This window comes from Doryrhamphus excisus, chromosome 1 (assembly GCF_030265055.1).
Source record: "Doryrhamphus excisus isolate RoL2022-K1 chromosome 1, RoL_Dexc_1.0, whole genome shotgun sequence".
In the NCBI taxonomy this organism is placed as follows: Eukaryota; Metazoa; Chordata; class Actinopteri; order Syngnathiformes; family Syngnathidae; genus Doryrhamphus; species Doryrhamphus excisus.
In genome coordinates, this window is record NC_080466.1 from 36610875 (window position 1) to 36630259 (window position 19385).

Below are 19385 nucleotides of genomic sequence, written 5' to 3' on the forward strand. Positions count from 1 at the left end.
TGGGAGGGGAATGTTCCATCCTTGTGTTGTCACACTACTTTAGTGTTCACTTTTGGGCGGTCCCAATCCACAGAGCATATGAGCAGCACCACTGTGTCTGTTGGCTTGCTTTGGAAGAATATAGATGTACAATATAGATAGATAGATAGATAGATAAATATCAATGTTTCAATGCTGGACTAATTCTTACAGTGTAACTCATGTGACTTGTTCTTAGACACATTAGGAAGCTGATATAAGTACTGGCCGGCGCTGACATGGATTTCTTACAGCAGTCAGGTAAGAGTCATGAGTTTTTTAATAAATTGTACACAACAGTAGAGTTACTGCTACTCATAAGCGGCCCCTGAGACGTACTTTGGACACAGCTAGCTCGTAATACAGGAGAGGCAGTAAACAATATTTATCATGTGTTATATTGCACTTCAAATATAAATGCTGAAGGATAGTGCGGTGTGACGCAAGGTACTGTACATTTTCATTAGATAGCATCAATTTGGACCATCACTATGTCAACTGTATTGGCTCATCCATCCATTCATCCATCAAGCATTTGAATAATATACAAATGATAGCCACTAACGTCCTTGCTGTGTCCTTAAAAGAAAGACACCTTCACACTATCAATATTGGTATACTGTATCATAAGTTATACATTCCTGCGTCATGTATAATCCTGCATCCGTGCATGATATGATGTTTCTTCCCCGTATTATCTATTTGATTTGACTTTATTTTAATATATATTATTTGATATGTATATTTGCTATGTACTCACATATTCTTTCCCCTTCATCATTGCACATCTATATTCTGTTTTTAATTTTTGTACATATTTAATCAATTATCTTGACTCTCATTATTTCATGTAATTGATCTAATTTTCTTTGTATTTATTTCTTATCATTGTAATTACATTTATGTTAATTTAAAATTCTCTGTTTTTTAATTACTATTCTATTTATTCTATTTAATTATCTCTATTTAATTTGTTAATGATTATTATTAAGTTATTCATTGATTATTCATGAATTATTTTTATTATTCATTATTATCGACCCATTTTTCACAAACGTTTTGATATTTTTTCTTCTTTCTTCTTAATAATAAAGTGTAAACTTGTGATTTTTTTTGTGTCAGCATGTTGGACACTTTGATCAGTAATTGCTGAGTCATTGAGAAGGGGAAGGATAAGTTCTGTTTCTCCCTACTCCTTTTTGGACATGTTGAATTCAAGTGTAAACATGTGATGTACTTGAATGTATATATCAGTGTAAACCATAATACTCTTCCATTGAATGTTTTTGATTGTTAGAAAGACTCACAGGTAAGTCAACCAAGATGGCCAAACAGTCGGAGGAAAATAAACAGAGTCTGCCTGATTTCAGCAACATCTACAGCAAAGGTAGGCTCATAAAGCACAGCTTCTGATTTGGGCAGCTTTTATCGTATTTGTGAAAATGCAACAAAGGAATCAAAAGCACATCAGATCTAGGTCTAGTACTAAAATAAAAAAAAAAAAAAAATTAATTGTCAAATTGCACATTTTGTTGTGTTTCTGTACACAGATCTGCTGCCAAGTCCGGGGGGAGAAAAGATGACGAGGGGATTTCTGCAGGAGCTGGTGAACTTACTGATGAATTACATCTGCAAATCATATCAAAGAAATTCCAAGGTGTTGCAATGAATTGATTTATTAGATATTTATTTAAAAGCAGTGTCCTACCTACTTACATTCACTCTCACATGCTTCTTCAGGTTTTGGATTTCCACCACCCGCACCAGCTCATAGAAGGTTTGGAAGGCTTCAGTCTGGACCTGCCTGAAAAACCAGACACTCTTGAGCAAATATTAGTGGACTGTCGAGACACACTCAAGTACGGTGTCAATACAGGTGGGCTTTTGTCTACGACTTTCAAGAGGACAAGGGTTTTACCCCACCCCCATTTACGTGGCTGGGTCTGAATGACCTCACAGCAGGCACAATATCCCTAACTCTTAATTCACACTAGACACACTAGTTGAAATAAGCGACTTCTTCTGGACTGAGCTGTAAATGGAAAAAATGGCTGTTATGTGATCCACTGCTTCTTCTTCTCCAAGGCCATCCTCGCTTCTTCAATCAACTGTTTTCTGGCCTTGATGTGATTGGTGTTGCTGGCGAGTGGCTGACATCTACAGCAAACACGAACATGTAAGATTCTGACAGCGCTTCACTAACTTGCACATATATGTACACTCCTGATCTAAGTTGAAAAATTGCACTAATTTAGGTTTTGCACTGTTGGATCTTAAGGAGGTTCTATTATCAGCTGATCAGATCCTTTACACACCAAAATCCTGGCAAAAATTTTCTGTCAGATTGGTTGGTATTTTGGGTCATGTTATAGTTAGCTTATCTGTTCACACTGTCATGATCTCTCGATGGCAAAGACAATAAACCTCTCTTTGAATGCGCTCAGATTATTGATCTGCACTAGCAAGGCCTCTCGCAGTGCGTGTTGCTGCTGAGGTTGGACAAGGTCATTGGGGTCATTGGACAGTCATTTGAAAATTCTTCAAAGATCCTGTGGATTATGGAACAAAAATGTCAAGAGGTTGACCCAAAAAATATCACCAGTCCTGAGCCAGAGGATCCGATGGGCAAGACACGGGACGATCCTCGACCGAAGAACAAAATGGCTTTTAAAGGGGACCTATGATGCTTTTTCCATGTTTCTGACCTATAAATGTAGTTAGAATGTTAGCCCTGAAAGAAGTTTGGGATGGCTCAAAACCCTCTATTTCAGAAGGGCGTGGTCAAACCGTTCCTTTGTGATGTCACAGAGGGGTGGACTTCCTTATATGGTTCATAGTAAGGAAGCACTTTGGGCGAGTGACTGATCACAGCAAAGTGGGTGTGCCCGGAGCCATTTTATATCATATAAAATATATAGCTGAAATAGGTGCAGATTCTGGAAGATCTAAAACTATTTCTGTATAGGTTACTTTGCACTGAAAGCTCGCCAGCTCCGACCAGCGTGAACCTGGACAAGAGGATTGCACTTAGTCATAAAATATCCTACATCCAGATTTTAAAAACCAACCAACATTATAGTAATCTTTTCTCATTTGCATATTAACAGTGATTGGATGTTTTTTTTTTTGGGGGGGGGGGGGTTGTACCATCAAAGCTTCTATTCTTCTACTTCTATAAGTCCTATTGCACTCGGCTGTGTTAAACCATCTCACACCTTTTCTCCTCCCTTGGATGGAGGTGTGGGTGCGCCAGACTGCGCCAGACTGCACTATGAAATTAGAGCTATTTTTTCTATTTTAGGTGAATTCCAGTTTTGGTTTTTTTGCTATTAAACTTTTTATGAACAGATGAACTGATGAACAGCCTATTTCGGTTTTTAATGTTGTTTGCTATATCAGGAATGTATACTGTATGTTTGTATATGGAAGTATATGTCAGGAATGTGTATACTATATATGACATATAATAACTAATAATAGAATAAATATACTGCATGTACGTATACTGTATGTCATAGTGTATGTACTCATTTAAAGAACTTGTTTACTAGGTTCACATATGAGGTGTCTCCTGTCTTCACCCTGATGGAGGAAGTCCTCATGAAGAAGATGCAAAGCATTGTGGGGTGGTCTGATGATGAGGGAGATGGTATTTTCTCTCCAGGTAATGTTTGCGGTCCTCCAAGTGTCCTCCACATGGAACATACTAGAAAATGTCATAATGAGCATTTGTTCCCATCTTTTTAGTTTTAGAAGATCTTTTTAGTTATATTTTTAGAATGTGTTTTGGGTCAATAAAAAACGGAAATGGCCCGTAGGCTGCATGTTGAGCATCCTTGTAATTACAGTAGAGAGTCTTACTCATGCTTTTCTCGTTTACTGTGCTTCCACCTCCCTTAACATCATCAACCAGCTCCTCCCACTCAAATAAAAGGCACCAAAAGGAAAGAAGAAGCAGTTCTCATATAAAGTCTTTGTCTTGTTTTCAAGGAGGTGCAATCTCCAACATGTACAGCATGCTGGTTGCCAGATATTACTTCTACCCAGAAGTTAAGACAAAAGGAATGGGAGCTCTGCCTCAGCTGGCCCTCTTCACGTCAGAACATGTAAGCACACTGTAACTATTGTATGTTTAGAAGATATTTATTTGATATCAATTATTTGATACAATCAATCATGACATCCTGATAACCAAAATTGAAAGGTACGGAATAAGAGGATTAGTTCTGAACTGGGTCAAAAGCTACTTAGCTGACAGGAAGCTATATGTTCATATATTACGTGCGTAGTACCCCAGGGGTCAATACTCCGACCAAAATTGTTCAACTTGTACATCAGTGACATCTCCAAAATTACAAAAGACTTAAAGCTGGTATTATTTGCGGATCATACCACTTCCTTTTCACAGGGCACATATAGACAAACAAGCATTCCCACCCACATTCATACCTATGGACAATTTGGAGTCGCCAATTAACCTAGCATGTTTTTGGAATGTGGGAGGAAACCGGAGTACCCGGAGAAAAGCCACATACTCACGGGGAGAACATGCAAACTCCACACAGAGATGCCCAAGTGGAGATTCAAACCCAGGTCTCCCGATTTCCTGACTGGGTGGCCAACATGCTAACCACTCGTCCACCGTTTGGCTAGTCGGAAATATATGGTAATGGTTTAATTTCATTTGAACATGCATCAGATTACAATTGAATGCATCACATAATCAGTTCCCAGTTCCACATGTCCAAAAGGAGTAGGAAGAAGCAAAGCTTATTAGATCCTACTCCTCCATCTGGTACTTTTACAATCAGTAACTGTTACATTTGTTCACTTCCTGCTTTCCTAATATAATTTAAGTTATTTTTAAATTAAATTAAATTAAATTAAATTAAATTAAATTAAATTAAATTAAATTAAATTAAATTAAATTAAATTAAATTAAATTAAATTAAATTATTTAAATTACTCCATTTTTGTCATATATATTTTTTTTATTGATGATTAGAAACTATCATACCTGATTGGAAAGAGGGGGTTCATACACACTTTTCCTATCATCCTGCTTTCACATAATGGAAATGCAATAAGAATGTGTTGCCTTTTTAAGAGTTTCTAAAAAGAAAGACTTTCTATTTGCATTCATGTTCTTTTTTGATGAGCAGATGCCTGGTGTATTCTATTCTAAACATTTCAATGTGATATGAATGAAGATGAATGACTTTGCTTTTGTCCACACAGAGTCACTATTCATTGAAGAAGTCCGCTGCCGTGCTGGGATTGGGCACTGACAATGTGTTTGTGGTGAAATGTGATGAAAGGTGTGTTACACGCATGAATGTCGACGATAGCTGATAACAAAGGGCGTGTTTGCTCACCTGTGCTGTGCAAGTGGACAAATAAGTAAAACAATAACAAATATACTATAGCCGCCACTCCCAAAATGATGAGCCCTTGTACAGCTGTATCAAATCATGATCAGCAGTTTCTGTTCATTTTGGGTTTCTATGTACAAATGGAGCACATTGACAGGACTTTTTCTCATGGACTTTTTTTTTTTTAGAGGGAAAATGATTCCAGAAGAACTTGAGGCTTCCATCCTTGCTGCTGAAGAAAAGGTATTTCTGAAGCACTTTTTTGAACATTTTATTTCTATTTTGGGGAATTAGGTTAAATTTTTTGGCGCTACGGTCTTCAACTTTTGATCAGATTATGAACAGCCTATTTCACTTTCATGGTTGCAGCACTTTCACTGCATACTCCAAATATTATAATACATGCTATGTGATACTGTTATACTGTTATATACTGTTTAGGCTTTTTGTTGATGTTGATGAAGATGCTGTCTGCGGAAATGCCTGGTCAACTGGAATAATTATAAAACATTTCTTCTCTCCAGAACAAGGTTCCATTCTACGTGAATGCAACAGCAGGAACTACCTTATATGGTGCGTTTGACCCCCTACCTGCCATCGCAGAGATCTGTCAGAGACACACCCTGTGGATGCACGTGGATGTAAGACGTCTCACTTTCTCCCGTCTCACCTCTCCTGTCTCCATGCAGTGTTGTTTTTGTTTTTGTTTTTGTGAGGTATTTTTAGTCTTCGTCTTCTTGTTTTAATCATACTTGTGTGACAGTTTTAGTCCAAATGTAGTGGACACAGTTTTAGAAAAAATAATAGTTTATGTAGATAAGTAATGGAAATTGGATGAAGAAAAAAAAAACAAAAAGGGAATACAATTACTCTTTCTGTATACAAAGTACGGCTGTAAAAGTCTAGTCAAAGAAGTTTGGTGCATAGTTAGCAAGAGAAGCGATCATAAGACACTTTGCTGTCTGAATGTCATGAATGTTTGACATGGAAACATGAGTACACGAGTACACAAATACATGAGTACATGACAGGGCCATGTACTCTCTACTTCATAACAATGCTTGCCAACAATGCTTTCTCCACCAATTACAAAACCACATTTTGTATTAGCATCAAATAATTCTTTGATACGTTACTTTCTCTGGATGATGAATGAACACACCATAAAATGAAGACTGTATATAGCTATATAATATGCTATATAGTATAATATAGCTATATAAATGTATATAATGGGGGAAATAACCAGATCAAATACTTATCCCCCCCCCACTACAATAAAGCAAATAATGTGTATTTTTGTGTTTTTACAGTATATTGTGCATAGCAGCTCGTAACAGTTTAGTCTCTCTCCTTGCAGGCATCATGGGGCGGAGGCTTGCTTTTGTCAGAAAGACACAGGATGAAACTACAGGGCATCGAACGGTACTAGCATCAGTTGTAAAAACTATACTAGACACATTTTACAGTGTATAATTATCCCTGGCTGCATGGTGGATGAGCGGTTAGCCACACAGCTAGGAGACCTGGGTTGGATTCCCCTCGTGCATGTCTGTGTAGACCCTTGTGAGGATAAGCGGTAGAAAATGAATGAATGAATGAATAATTATCCCTTCTTTATCACTGTTGATTGTTTCTAGACCCAATCGTGATAAGTGAATTTCAGCGATGTAAGATTGAAATGTTTTGGTCGTTTACAACCTTCTAAATATGTTTTTTTTTACACTATTAGAGCCCTCTAGATTTGAAATAACACCTCTATAGCCACCTTCCATCCATCCATTTTGTATTCCGCTTATCCTCATTAGGGTCGCGGGGGTATGCTGGAGCCTATCCCAGCTGACTTCGGGCAAGAGGCGGGGTACACCCTGGACTGGTGGCCAGCCAATCACAGGGCACATATAGACAAACAACCATTCACACTCACATTCATACCTGTGGACAATTTGGAGTGGCTAATGAAGCTAACATTCATGTTTTTGGAATGTGGGGGGAAACCGGAGAACCGGAGAAAAACCACGTTCACACTGGGAGAACATGCAAACTGTGTGGCCTACATGCTAACTACTCGGCTACCATGCAGCCTATAGCCACCTTTATACTGGTATTACCCAATATAGTAGTAGACATAATAATAGGAACTACGACATAAAGTGGAGGGTGGACAGGAAGTGACGTTGGGGAGTTTTAGCTTGGATGACGGCAACAGTAGCTGTAGTGTTAGGAATTATTGTGCCTGTTGTGAGCTCATTCAAACTTGTAGTAAAAGTCTGGTGCTTGTGTGTCACACCAGTGTCATTACTGATACCTAGTGGCAAGTGTTGAATATCATTACATCTTTTGTTTCCTGAATACCTCATTTGTATTTTACTTTATTTGTCCAATTTAATGCTTCATTTAGGCAAGAAAATACAAAATTCACTTGAATATGTATATATGTATATATTTATAAACGAATAGGCAGTATTCAACCACAAAAGAGCAAAATTAATTCATATATTTTTGAAAAGCCCATGATAGACAGAAGCCGTGAAATTCGAAGCGAAAAGTGGTGAGGGATATCCGTTGAACAACACAGCCGCCTTATGTAGTAATTACCATGTATAAATACTTTTTTCGCTTTACTATGGTTTACTACGACTAATCACAAATTGTGCCTTTTTATTTTTACAGAGTTAGTGTTCCTAATATGACTCTTGTTGACTTAAAAGTTGAATTATAGTATCCAATGAGCATCTTGGTTGTTTTTCCAGAGCCTGGTCAGTGACGTGGAACCCTCACAAGATGATGAGCGTTCCACTTCAGTGCTCCGTGATGCTGATCAAGAAGAAAGTAAGATATTGCTCCACAAACACTATATCACTGCTTTATTTTCCACATACAGTGGTGCCTTGGTTAGCGTCATTAATCACTTCTACTAGGTTTGACTTAAACCAAAACAGACTCTAACCAAGGTAGGTTTTTCCCCATAGAATGTAATGTAAATCAAATTTATCAACACCCAACACACAAAACACATTTTATGAACAAAAATGATAGTTTTATGATGATTATGATTATGCAGGAAATGATGCAAAAATAACTACAAATGCCAAATGAATGGACAACTGAACATTTAAAAGGGACCTACTATGCGTTTTCCGCTTGTCTGACCTATAAATGTAATGAGGTTGGCGTATTCAGAAGCCTCGCCGCTGACAACAGGTCGCCAACGCCTAGTGCCGCATATCGCATGCTTACCAAGTCAAGGCAAAATGAAAACCAGGCTAACCTTGGATGTTAACTGAGTTACCACTGTATTTAAATGCAAACCTGATTTGTGTCATGTGTGTTGCCGTCCACAGGGCCTCTTACAAAAGTGTAATGAGCTGGGGGCTGCATACCTTTTCCAGAAAGATAAATTCTATGACGTGAGCTATGATACCGGAGATAAGAGCATCCAGTGTGGCAGGCACGTGGATGTGTTCAAACTTTGGCTCATGTGGAAGGCAAAGGTACGGGCTATTATCTCATGTTGTCCCACTTGGAGTGAAGGTTTCTTGTCAAGCTCATGGCCTCACTCGATCCATCGTGAGAGTTCAGTTTGTTCAGTTCAGTGGAACCCAAAAACTTGTATAAAATGTGTATTCCAGTGTTCCTGCATGAAACATCACTCAAAGCTCTGTGTGTGTGTGGGGGGGGGGGTATTCTGGGAGTAGAAGGTTTGTTTGGTCCTTGTCCAACCAGAGCAACAAGTTCAGCCTGTTCGGAGAGACGGATGTATGGATGGATAAACAGACGGACAAACGGATGATGGATGGACAGATGGATGAATGGATAGATGGACAGCGGAATGAATGGATGGACGGGTGGCCAGATAGACAGATGAATAGATGGATGGAAAAAGGGATGTACAGACGGATGGACAGAGAGATTTATGGATGAAAGAGGGATGGATGGAAAGCGTGATGGACTGGCGGACAAATGAATGGAAAGATGGATGGCTGGATGAACAGAGCGATGGATGGATGGATGGACAGATGGCAAGATGGATGATGAAAGACAGAGATGGATGGCCGGATAAACAGATAGAGAGCTGGCTGGATGGAAAGACAGATGGACAAACGGATGATGGATGGATGGACAGATGGATGAATGGATGGACGGGTGGATGTACAGACGGATGGACAGAGAGATTTATGGATGAAAGAGGGATGGATGGAAAGAGTGATGGACCGACAGACAAATGAATGGAAAGATGGATGGCTGGATGAACAGAGCGATGGATGGATGGATGGACAGATGGCAAGATGGATGATGAAAGACAGGGACGAATGGATGCATAAATGAATGGACAGATGAAGAGAAGGCTGGATGGATAGATGGATGTTCACATGGATGGAGAGACAGAGCAAGGGATAGTGAAAGCAACAGATGAATGACGGACGGATGAAGAGATGGATGGACAAACATACGACTGGATGGATGGCTATATAGGCCAAATATAATGGATGGAGAGATGGATGGATGGATGGATGGAAAGACAAAAACAGAAAAAGAAAAACAGCACCAGTTACACCTTCTCATATATCACTTATAGCATGAGCATGTAGCATTGTAGTGTAGTGCAGTAGTGGTAGTAGTAGTAGTAGTGTATGTCCACCCCATCGACTGTCCTCCCTGTTAATGGTTCCCCATTGTGTACATGCGTCTTGTTCCCCATTGTGTACATGCGTCTCTTTCAGGGAACAGAGGGCTTTGGAGCTGAGGTCAACAAGTGTTTGGAGAACGCAGAGTATCTCTATGATCTACTGCAGAGGAGGAAAGACTTTGAACTGGTCTTCAAGCACAAAGTTAGCCCAGTTTTCATGAAACTATCATTCTATCATTTACATTATGTCCCTGCACAATAATCAAACATTCAAAGTTGATTGTGAATATATATATATATATATATATCAGGACTAAATGATTACCATGGCGACAGGTGCTTGACCAGCAGTAACGTTATTCCTGATCACTTCTCACCGAGCGCCTTGTCCTCTGCGTCCACAGCCGGAGGCCAGTAATGTCTGTTTCTGGTACATTCCTCCCAGTCTGAGAAGCATGCCATGTGGACCCGACCGAGACAAAAGACTTCACCAGGTGACTAGAGAATACAAATACCACCAAAAAGCAATACACGGCAAGCGTGTACTACTACGGTTCAAGATATGCCCGTCACAATAGTTGGAAAACCATTATATATCTATATGTACATACTGTATATGTAAGATTATTCTTAGTATACTGTACGTACAGTGGACCCGCCCACCCCCACACACATTCCCAGTTAAGCTTTTAAAGCCCCGCAAATTCACTGATTTTTGGTAAAAAAAAAAAAATCCTTCAAAAATAAGCATTCCCCCCACAGAAAACATCTCTTATTTAGAAATACATGATAATACAAGTTGATCTGTTTTTTTAATGGCCATTTTTGATGGGCATAAAGGCAGGGGATCTGCTGGATCCCTTTTGGAAAGAAGTCCCCTTCATTTTTCACAAACCATTGAAAAGAGTGACATTTTAAAAGTTTGGTTATCCTGCAAAAATGGGAAGCCATATCCTGGGATGGTCACATGACCGTCACTCAACACTAGGACTTGACTCGATGTGGAGCACAAACCCAAACGTTTACTATTATCGCTATTGGTCACTTGTCTCCAGGTCGCGCCGCAGATCAAAGGCAGGCTGATGGAGAAAGGATCCGTTCTGATTGGCTACCAGCCGACAAGAACCAAGGTCAATTTCTTCAGGTGTGTGTTTGTTAACCGTGCCACACAGAAAGAAGACATCAACTTCCTGTTGGAGGAGATAGCCCTGCTTGGCCAGGACTTATGACAGGTTGCTTTCTTGGATTGCAAATGCAACTACGTAAATCGCTAAGTCGCTTCTAAAAAACCGGGGGCGTCCAAACTTTTTCCAAGTGTTGCATACACGCAATTGAAAAGTACTGGGATAGATGCTAAAAGCAATCTAATATATTAAAGCTAAATGAGTGTAATATCTCCATTTTCAGAATATGTGGAGGGCCAATCAGGGGTGTTCAAAAGCTTTGATTTTCCTTTAATGTGTTTAGATTAGGTGTCCAAACTTTTGTCAATCATCCACAACATGAACATGTCTCTTTTCTGTGTGTTCTAAAGATTAAAAAAAAAAGACTGAGCCAAGTATGTAATGAGGAAACATATTCCACCTGGAAAGCCTTCTGAAAAGAAAACACCCAAAGCTACCAATGCTGCTCATTTGCATATAATGTGATTAAACAAGCTACGGCGACATAAACATTGTTACCCAATGGGTATAATGATATCTTGCTACACACTCGCCTGAGTTGGCAGTTTTTAGAATGCACAGAAAAGTGTGTTCATGTCTCATGGATGGGCATAAAAAATGCAGTTTTCCTTTAAAACGTGTATTTTTATAATAAACTAGATTTGATTTTTACTTTAATATATAAAAATTTACCTTAACACCCAAACCTACGCACTGCAACATTTCACTGAATGAGAAAAACAAGACTCTGCACCAAAAATAATTTATTCAACGCATTAAATATCAGTTTAAATATCCTTAAAAACTAAATGTCATCGCTAGAGCTCAGCATTTCTGTTCTCCATCTCCACCTGGAACAAATAGACATGATTTGGGACATTTTGGGGTGTGAATGAGGAAGGTAAATAGCCTGATGCCAAGTATGCGTCGCAATAGTTTAAACAGACGCTCAAATGTCACACTGTTCAATTTAAAGTACATTTGTGTTACACAAAAATAGTTCTTTTCAAAAAAAAAAAAAAAAACACCATTTAGTGTGAACAACATCTTTGAGTAGTCAGTAGTATTTGACCAAATCATTACTGGGGCTTCCATTTACCTGTACACCTATAGCCGCCATCATGGATTGCTGTGGGTTCAAAACAGCTGTTGTGAGAAGGGTAATTAAACATGTCAGAAACAAATTATAGTGGATCCTTACACAGTCAGGATTGCAACCCAAAATAGATTAGAAAAAAATTATACGTAAAATGATCATGTATCACCATTAGAAAACACCCACAATTCACACGTGTATGAGTGATAGTTTGGCAAGTGTTCAGATGTCACTTTGAGTATTGTCCTTGAATGCACCACAGTCTGATGGCATGCGACATTTCCAATCATACTGATACCATTACATCAGAATGACCCCATTATATTCAGCTGTGACTAGCTAAACATTTTATACTTAAATCATCAGATCAGGTCTTGAACCTGGAATGTGGGGGTGGGGGGTGCAATGTGTTAAGACCTTTTATGGGCATCTTATTTAATCACATTTACCATCCTCTGGTAAGACTTGAACGGAAACCCAATAAACCCAAATAAAGCAGGGGTGGGCAAATATTTTGGCTAGTGGGCCGCATTGAGTTAACAAAATTGTCCAGGAGGCCAGAACATATTTAACACACACAATTTTATGCTTATAATTTTCCTTTATTTGTACAATTTTATCTTTAAAAACTGTATCAGGAGCACTTTAAACATCAGACCACATCAAAATATGTAATTTAATTTTACTTTTTTTTTTTTACACAAAATAAGACATCCGACTTGCAAGTCATGTTGCCAGTTTGTATGTTAAAAGTTGAAATACTTAAAAAAAAAAAATTACAATACAACTGGCGGGCCGGATTCAAACGCTTTGTGGGCCGCATGTGGCCCCCGGGCCGTAGTTTGCCCACCCCTGCAATAAAAAGCGAGGATATACTGTACCCCCCCAATTGGAATGGCATTTTTGTTCTTTTGTAAAATGCAAACAACGTAAAAAACATACCATGTCGTTTGTTCCTCCATGAAGTGAATTTTTTCTGGTTCTTCTGCATTCGTCCATTCATTGCACCTCCTTCAGTTTTGCCATTTTTGCATTTCCTGAAATCTGTGGATCAAACACACCCACCCGTGAAAACCTCAGTCTCGGCAAATAAAATGCTGCTGCAGATTACCTGGACGTTTTGCTTTCTGCCCCACGTTAGGCTTCAGCTCCTCATACGGACATTTGGCTTCGTGGAATTGATTGCAGTGGAAGCCAATGAACAGACAGTGTGCGATGCTGCCTGGGGATAACTCCGCCAATCTGGGATCGGTCACAGGGATGCAAAGTTGATGGTTCCTCGGCTGGTTGCCGTCTTTGCTACTGTATTTTCCGTTGTCGGGTTTCACACCCTCACTATTATTCGAAGTCTGCTGTGCTGTGGGTGGGATTTTGTTCTCCGCCAAGGAGTTTGAGGAGCACTTTTCTTCTTGGCCAGCAGAGCAGGGACTCCCCGCCTGCTGCTCAACCATACACAATTCCTGGTTTGGGCTTGGCTCGGCCACAGGTTCAGAAGACCCGTTGTCCCCCACGTCTCTTCTGGGGGGTGTAATTTTAATCTGGAAGCTAACAGGGGCGTCATTTTCTGAAGAAGGAGACATGCTCTGCAGTCCTGGCGTTTCAGGGGTTTTTGGAGTTTGTGGTTTCTTCGTCTGATCAGTTGAAGTGCGGAAAACAAGCCAACTGTCTGACATTGGAGCAGAGTCAGAGGAAGACAACCTCAGATCCCGGTTCCGGTCCTCCGATTGGAAAAAGTCATTTTGAGTTGACGGACTGTCTTTTTCAGGGTCCTCGTTCATCTCGACAATCATCTCAGATCCCGGCATGTTTTGCATGATCCATTCCTTATTGGGAATAAACGGGACTAGGGATTCTACAGACCACACCGATTCATTCATTTTGCCCCTAACGTGGGCGCTACTTCTACTGGGAACGCTCCCAGTCGTGTCGTCGTGTGGGAAGGTTGCACAGTTTTCTTCATCAGCGATTCCACGGGACTTGGTAGATGATTGTCCAACTTGGTTCTGGAGATCAGTTGGGTTTTCAGAGTTGTACAATTCTAATGTTCTACTTTCTCTTCTGGATTCCAAGAGGACCTGTTGAAGTGTGTCCCCCTTGGGATCCGAGGTGCCCTCAGCTGAATTGGTACATTGATCACCCAGAGGAGGAACATTCTTTGTTCCAGTAGTGCTCTGATAAGCAGGCTCTTCATGGTCATCAGATGTTGAAGACCGCTTGTTCGACACGTTCTGTGGCGTAATGTTGCCCCAGCCCACCAAAATGTCCGGAACAGAGGGGTGCCTTTCTTTGACAGCCTCGTCCTCTTGCTGAGAGGAGCTACATACAGGAACAATGCAATCCTGAGAGCTCACCGACCACACGTTACCACGGCCAGTTTTCCGACCACCCGTGTCTCCAAACCTATTCTGGTCTAACCTTTCACAACAGGACCCTTTCACGACGTCCCCGTTGGTTTTGTCAGGCTGTGACACAAAGGCTTGTTTGCAGGGGCTGGTGGCCTGGATCATCTTGTCTACGCAACTGCTGGGTGAAGGATACTTCTCAACCTCAGAACCTTGTTTCTGCGAACCAACACTGGAGGATGGAGAACATGACGCTGTCCCTCGCCCTGAATCTGAGCCTGAATCCACAAGGAGTCCTCCCTTTCCGTCGTTACACAAGGTTTCCTGCGGCGGTTCGGTTTGGACCTCAGAGCTGACGGTTTCTTTAACGGGGACGGTATAAGGAAGTCTAACCCTTCTGGTCTGGTTAAGATTCTGGTACATGGGGCCAGGAGGATGGACCAAGGGGTTTAGGAAGCGTCTGTAGTCAACTGGTTGAACATGTGGGTGGGGCATAATGTATGATGCTGGGGCCTCCATATAAGGGGGAGGGGGGAATTGGGGCATGACCATACCATAACCTGCAATGACAACATTCAATACAACAAAAAAAAAAAAAGTTAGGTAGGGGTATAATACCACATGTATTGACAGGAAGTAGGCTTAAAAGCTAAGCAGTTAGGTTTTACATCCCCCCCCTCTTACTGTACCCTCCAAAAAACTGAACTGTCACTGCAAAAACTGGTACGTACTGAACCATGACTTTGGTGTCCGAGTATTCAACGATCATACTTAAGTGTCAAATCATAAATAAATGTGGAATAGCGGTTAGCGCACAGGCCTCACAGCTAGGAGACCCAAGTTCAATTCCACCCTTAGCCATCTGTGTGTGGAGTTTGCATGTTCTCCCCGTGCATGCGTGTGTTTTCTCCGGGTACTCCGGTTTCCTCCCACATTCCAAAAACATGCTAGGTTAATTAGCGACTCCAAATTGTCCATAGGTATGAATGTGAGTGTGAATGGTTGTTTTATCTACATGTGCCCTGTGATTGGCTGGCCACCAGTCCAGGGTGGACCCTGCCTCTCGCCCCAAGACAGCTGGGATAGGCTCCAGCACCCCCTGCGACCCTCGTGAGGATAAGCGGTAGAAAATGAAAGGACCAAAGTGGCCCATGAAGCATCAACCAGCTGCTAGCATACAGTATCAAAAGCGTTTAGCCACCACTAATTGTTACACTAAAAACTCATTTCCAAAAAACATGGGGCGAGACATCTGAAATCTTGTACCAAGACAAGTTATTGAAAGAATCCAGTTCTAATAAAGCCAACAACAATTCCGGCTTTCCAAATATACATTAAAAGGGGACCCATGATGCTTTTCCACTTTCCTGACCTATGAATGTAGTTGGAATGTTGGATTCTGGTGTTAAACCATGCCAAAGGTTCAGATCATGGGGTTTGCGTATTTGGAAGTGAGCCCTGAAAGAAGTTTGGGATGTCTCTGAACGCCATGAGTATGTTCCGACATCCCATATAAGGAATTACACCCCATTTGGTTGCTGATTAAGTGGGTGTAAACAAAAGACAAAACACTGCCACCATGTGGACCAGTGATGTGAAGCATGTCTGAAAGAACCTCAGGCCTACCCTTGTCATCAGGGCTATCCAAATTGTGGCCCTGGGGACACTTTCAGCCCATTGTAAATATAATTTAAGAAAACATTTGCAGTAATTTTACAAGTAAAATTTAGAATTTGACAAGAATTTCTAATAAAGTTGAAGACACTTGAAAGTCATGAACAACAAATAAGGTTGTGGAAAAAAATTAATTTAAATTGAAAAAATAAAGACAAAAGTTTAACTAATGAGAATAAATTTATGAGAAGTCATTTGAGTCAGAGTTGAAATCAAACATTTGAAAATGTGTAATATTAGGAAAACAAAGTAGTGGTCATTTTGAAAATTAGGTTGGGCGAAAAAGAGACAATGGGCATGAAGTTAACATTATGGGAAGAGAAATATTACAAAAAGAACATTTACAAAGAACTAAGTTTAAATATTTTTGGGGAAAAACAGCAAAAACGGGCAAATGTAAAAACGAAGTACACAATAGGCTTTTTCACCGACATCCCAATATTGAGGAGCTAAGTGCCGAGCAGAGCTGCTGGAAATGAATTCCTCTTGGAGATGAATAAAGCATCCCAAAAGGTGAAATCAAGTTTCTTTGAACTAGAGAGATTTGGGAATTCTTGGTACTCACCCATGCCTGGGAAGGCAGCAAAGGGGTTGTAGGAGAAGGGCATGGGCCATTGGTAGTGGAGAAAAGGCGGAGGTGGAGCATGGACGTAAAAGAGCGGTCGTGCGGACATGCCATGGGGTGTCACTCCCGGGTCTTGGCTGGTGGTTGGTGGCCCGGGGTACTGCGGCCCGGGGTTTGGCACCCCACCTGTGGCATGGAAATGGGGATCTCCATGCAATTGCTGAGGTGTTGAAGGTCTGTTAACGGCAGCCATGTTGATCTAAACCACTGGACTACAACTCCAGACCAGTGGACCACGGCTTCCAGATCCAAGTGGCAGACTTTCTGGACTACGACAAACAGAAACACACCGAATACAGTATTACCAAAAATATCCACAGAAAAAAACATTTTAACATTTTACAGTTTGAATGCCAAACAATCCCCAATGGTTTTTGGGAACGGAGGAATATGGAGAAGTGGAATCAATTTCCATGTCTTTGTAGAAAGTACGTACATTTACAGCACAACTTTGGTACATCCAATATGGCGACCACGATGCCATGACGGATCGGTGTATTTTTCTTACGCTGTTTATATTTATATTTCCCGTTTTCCAAATGTCAGTAATGTTGGCAAAAGCCTCTTAGCGTTAGTTTAAAAAACACGTTATTCGTTTTAGCGGTTGTCTCAAATTGAAAACTCCGTGGAGAAACACGAACGACACACGAGGGTTCCTTACGATGCCCTGGGCGGGTTTGGCAGCCATTTTAGAAAGCTGAATGTTGAAAACATGCCCTGCTCACCAATTAATGTATATGTGATGGAAAAAGAAGGTAAGTGTACATAAGACTATTGGACAGGACTTAAGTATATATTGTATGGACTCCCACACAATATAGAGCTAAGCTATTTTGTTTCTCTGCGTTGAAATTAGTTGAATTCCTGACAAGTCAGTATCGATCATAGTCCATCAAATGTATTAAATGCCATTACAGAAACAATACAAAACGTTACTGCCCTCTACCGTCCACACCCTGAACAGCACCTCAAAAGGACACAAAGAGATACAGTACGTATGCAAGCAAAAAACTAACACTTCCATCTTCTTACGGGTTAAAAACACGCATGGGGCTAAATAAAACAACACTATTGACAGTCAAATATACTTTCAACTATAATTCGACAAAAAATATGTTTCTTGCCGTCCCGGAACACATTGAAACACAGAACAAGAAGTTAAGACGAATTAAAAAGAAACAGGGATTGCTAATTACCTTAATGAAACGTGTCTCGGAGGAATAAATCACCCCTAAAATGTAGAAGAAAGCACACACACCTGAATTTAAATCGACTGCTCATCAGACAGGTGCAGGCCTTGAACCTAATTTGTGTTGGAACCAATCAGCAGTGACACGACAGTCTTCTCCGTGAACACTAGGGGGAGACAAAGTAGAAACTATTAAGTACACATGATGTCTTTATAACAAATCCCTGATGATGTGTTCACTTGTTGACCCTAAATACTTTGTTTTTTTTATACCTTTACTTTTTTAATTTATTTTGGGGAATACGTCTTACTTATTAGAGAGAGGCGTCTTTACTACACACATAAAATTAGTCGCCATTTGCTGGTGGTAACCCTCAAGAAAAGAGGGCATCAACTGTATATATATATATATATATATATATATATATATATATATATATATATATATATATATATATATATATATATATATACGGTGGAAAAGTGGTTCACGCACAGATTCACAGCTAGGAGACCAGGGTTCAATTCCACCCTGGTGTGGAGTTTGCATGTTCTCCCCGTGCATGCGTGGGTTTTCTCCGGGTACTCCGGTTTCCTCCCACATTCCAAAAAACATGCTAGGTTAATTGGTGACTCCAAATTGTCCATAGGTATGAATGTGAGTGTGAATGGTTGTTTGTCTATATGTGCCCTGTGATTGGCTGGCCACCAGTCCAGGGTGTACCCCGCCTCTCGGGGTATATATATATATATATATATACACACCCCCATTTAGTGGGGTTTTAAAGCCACCACCAAACCACTTCCTGCAAAAACTCAAATGAAAACCGTTTCCCAGCTCTTGTTCATTTTCTGCTAGGAACATGCAGTTGCCATGGTTACTGTTGTGGCTGAGAAATTGTATGGAGGAATATGGGGGGGATAGTGATCATGAGGGCATGGGAATGAGATCCGGTTATGTCATATTTAGAACCAACACAGTACTTTACTTGTGCAAATAAGTAACAAAACAAATATTTCAACCCCTAAAAACTCTGTGAAGTGACACTCGTCTCTTTGTCTTCCTTCCAACCTTCCGGCCTTGTTTCTGTCGTCAGCCATCAATGCCTGCTTTCATTTCCCTCCATTGTTGGTGACATGGCTGCCAAGTCTTCCCCTCATTTGCGCTGGCAGCTCAAGCGTGCCTCTAATGAGCGTTATGATGTCTCAGCACTAATGAGACATGCCATGGACATCGGTTAACTCGTACCGACCAAGATCTCGTTCTGTTGACAGG

At 40.5% G+C, this 19385-nt stretch overlaps 2 protein-coding genes across 7 annotated transcripts in view; one reads left to right on the forward strand and one right to left on the reverse strand.

Annotated features, from left to right (window-relative positions):
* Positions 1 to 13334, forward strand: part of gad3 (glutamate decarboxylase 3) — a 14292-nt gene extending 958 nt beyond the window's left edge. For 2 of the 3 annotated variants that reach the window (XM_058077649.1, XM_058077640.1), the window contains exons 2-17: positions 218 to 279; positions 1316 to 1405; positions 1569 to 1675; positions 1759 to 1894; positions 2104 to 2194; positions 3570 to 3682; positions 4009 to 4124; positions 5257 to 5336; positions 5579 to 5633; positions 5915 to 6031; positions 6751 to 6815; positions 8144 to 8222; positions 8735 to 8884; positions 10115 to 10222; positions 10425 to 10514; positions 11076 to 13334. In XM_058077649.1, coding sequence (XP_057933632.1) covers positions 258 to 279; positions 1316 to 1405; positions 1569 to 1675; positions 1759 to 1894; positions 2104 to 2194; positions 3570 to 3682; positions 4009 to 4124; positions 5257 to 5336; positions 5579 to 5633; positions 5915 to 6031; positions 6751 to 6815; positions 8144 to 8222; positions 8735 to 8884; positions 10115 to 10222; positions 10425 to 10514; positions 11076 to 11249 — 1593 coding nt within the window. In that variant the 5' untranslated portion in view covers positions 218 to 257 and the 3' untranslated portion in view covers positions 11250 to 13334. The remainder of the gene's footprint in view (positions 1 to 217; positions 280 to 1315; positions 1406 to 1568; positions 1676 to 1758; positions 1895 to 2103; positions 2195 to 3569; positions 3683 to 4008; positions 4125 to 5256; positions 5337 to 5578; positions 5634 to 5914; positions 6032 to 6750; positions 6816 to 8143; positions 8223 to 8734; positions 8885 to 10114; positions 10223 to 10424; positions 10515 to 11075) is intronic. The other variant, XM_058077659.1, reaches the window with a different exon arrangement.
* On the reverse strand, positions 11931 to 18209 carry LOC131132191 (uncharacterized). Of its 4 annotated transcripts, XM_058077608.1 has the most exons (6): positions 17357 to 17530; positions 16861 to 17189; positions 13391 to 15181; positions 13222 to 13323; positions 12283 to 12312; positions 11931 to 12034 (listed from the first exon to the last, which is right to left on the reverse strand). In XM_058077608.1, the coding sequence occupies exons 2-6, from the start codon at positions 17111 to 17113 to the stop codon at positions 12009 to 12011; spliced, it is 2202 nt and encodes a 733-aa protein (XP_057933591.1). In that variant the 5' UTR covers positions 17114 to 17189; positions 17357 to 17530; the 3' UTR covers positions 11931 to 12008. The 4 variants fall into 4 exon arrangements, with proteins under 4 accessions (XP_057933591.1, XP_057933598.1, XP_057933571.1 ...); XM_058077615.1 differs by lacking the exon at positions 12283 to 12312 and having other exon boundaries at positions 17357 to 17528; XM_058077588.1 differs by lacking the exons at positions 11931 to 12034; positions 12283 to 12312 and adding an exon at positions 12934 to 13131 and having other exon boundaries at positions 17357 to 17534.
* Positions 18210 to 19385: the final 1176 nt, after the last annotated feature.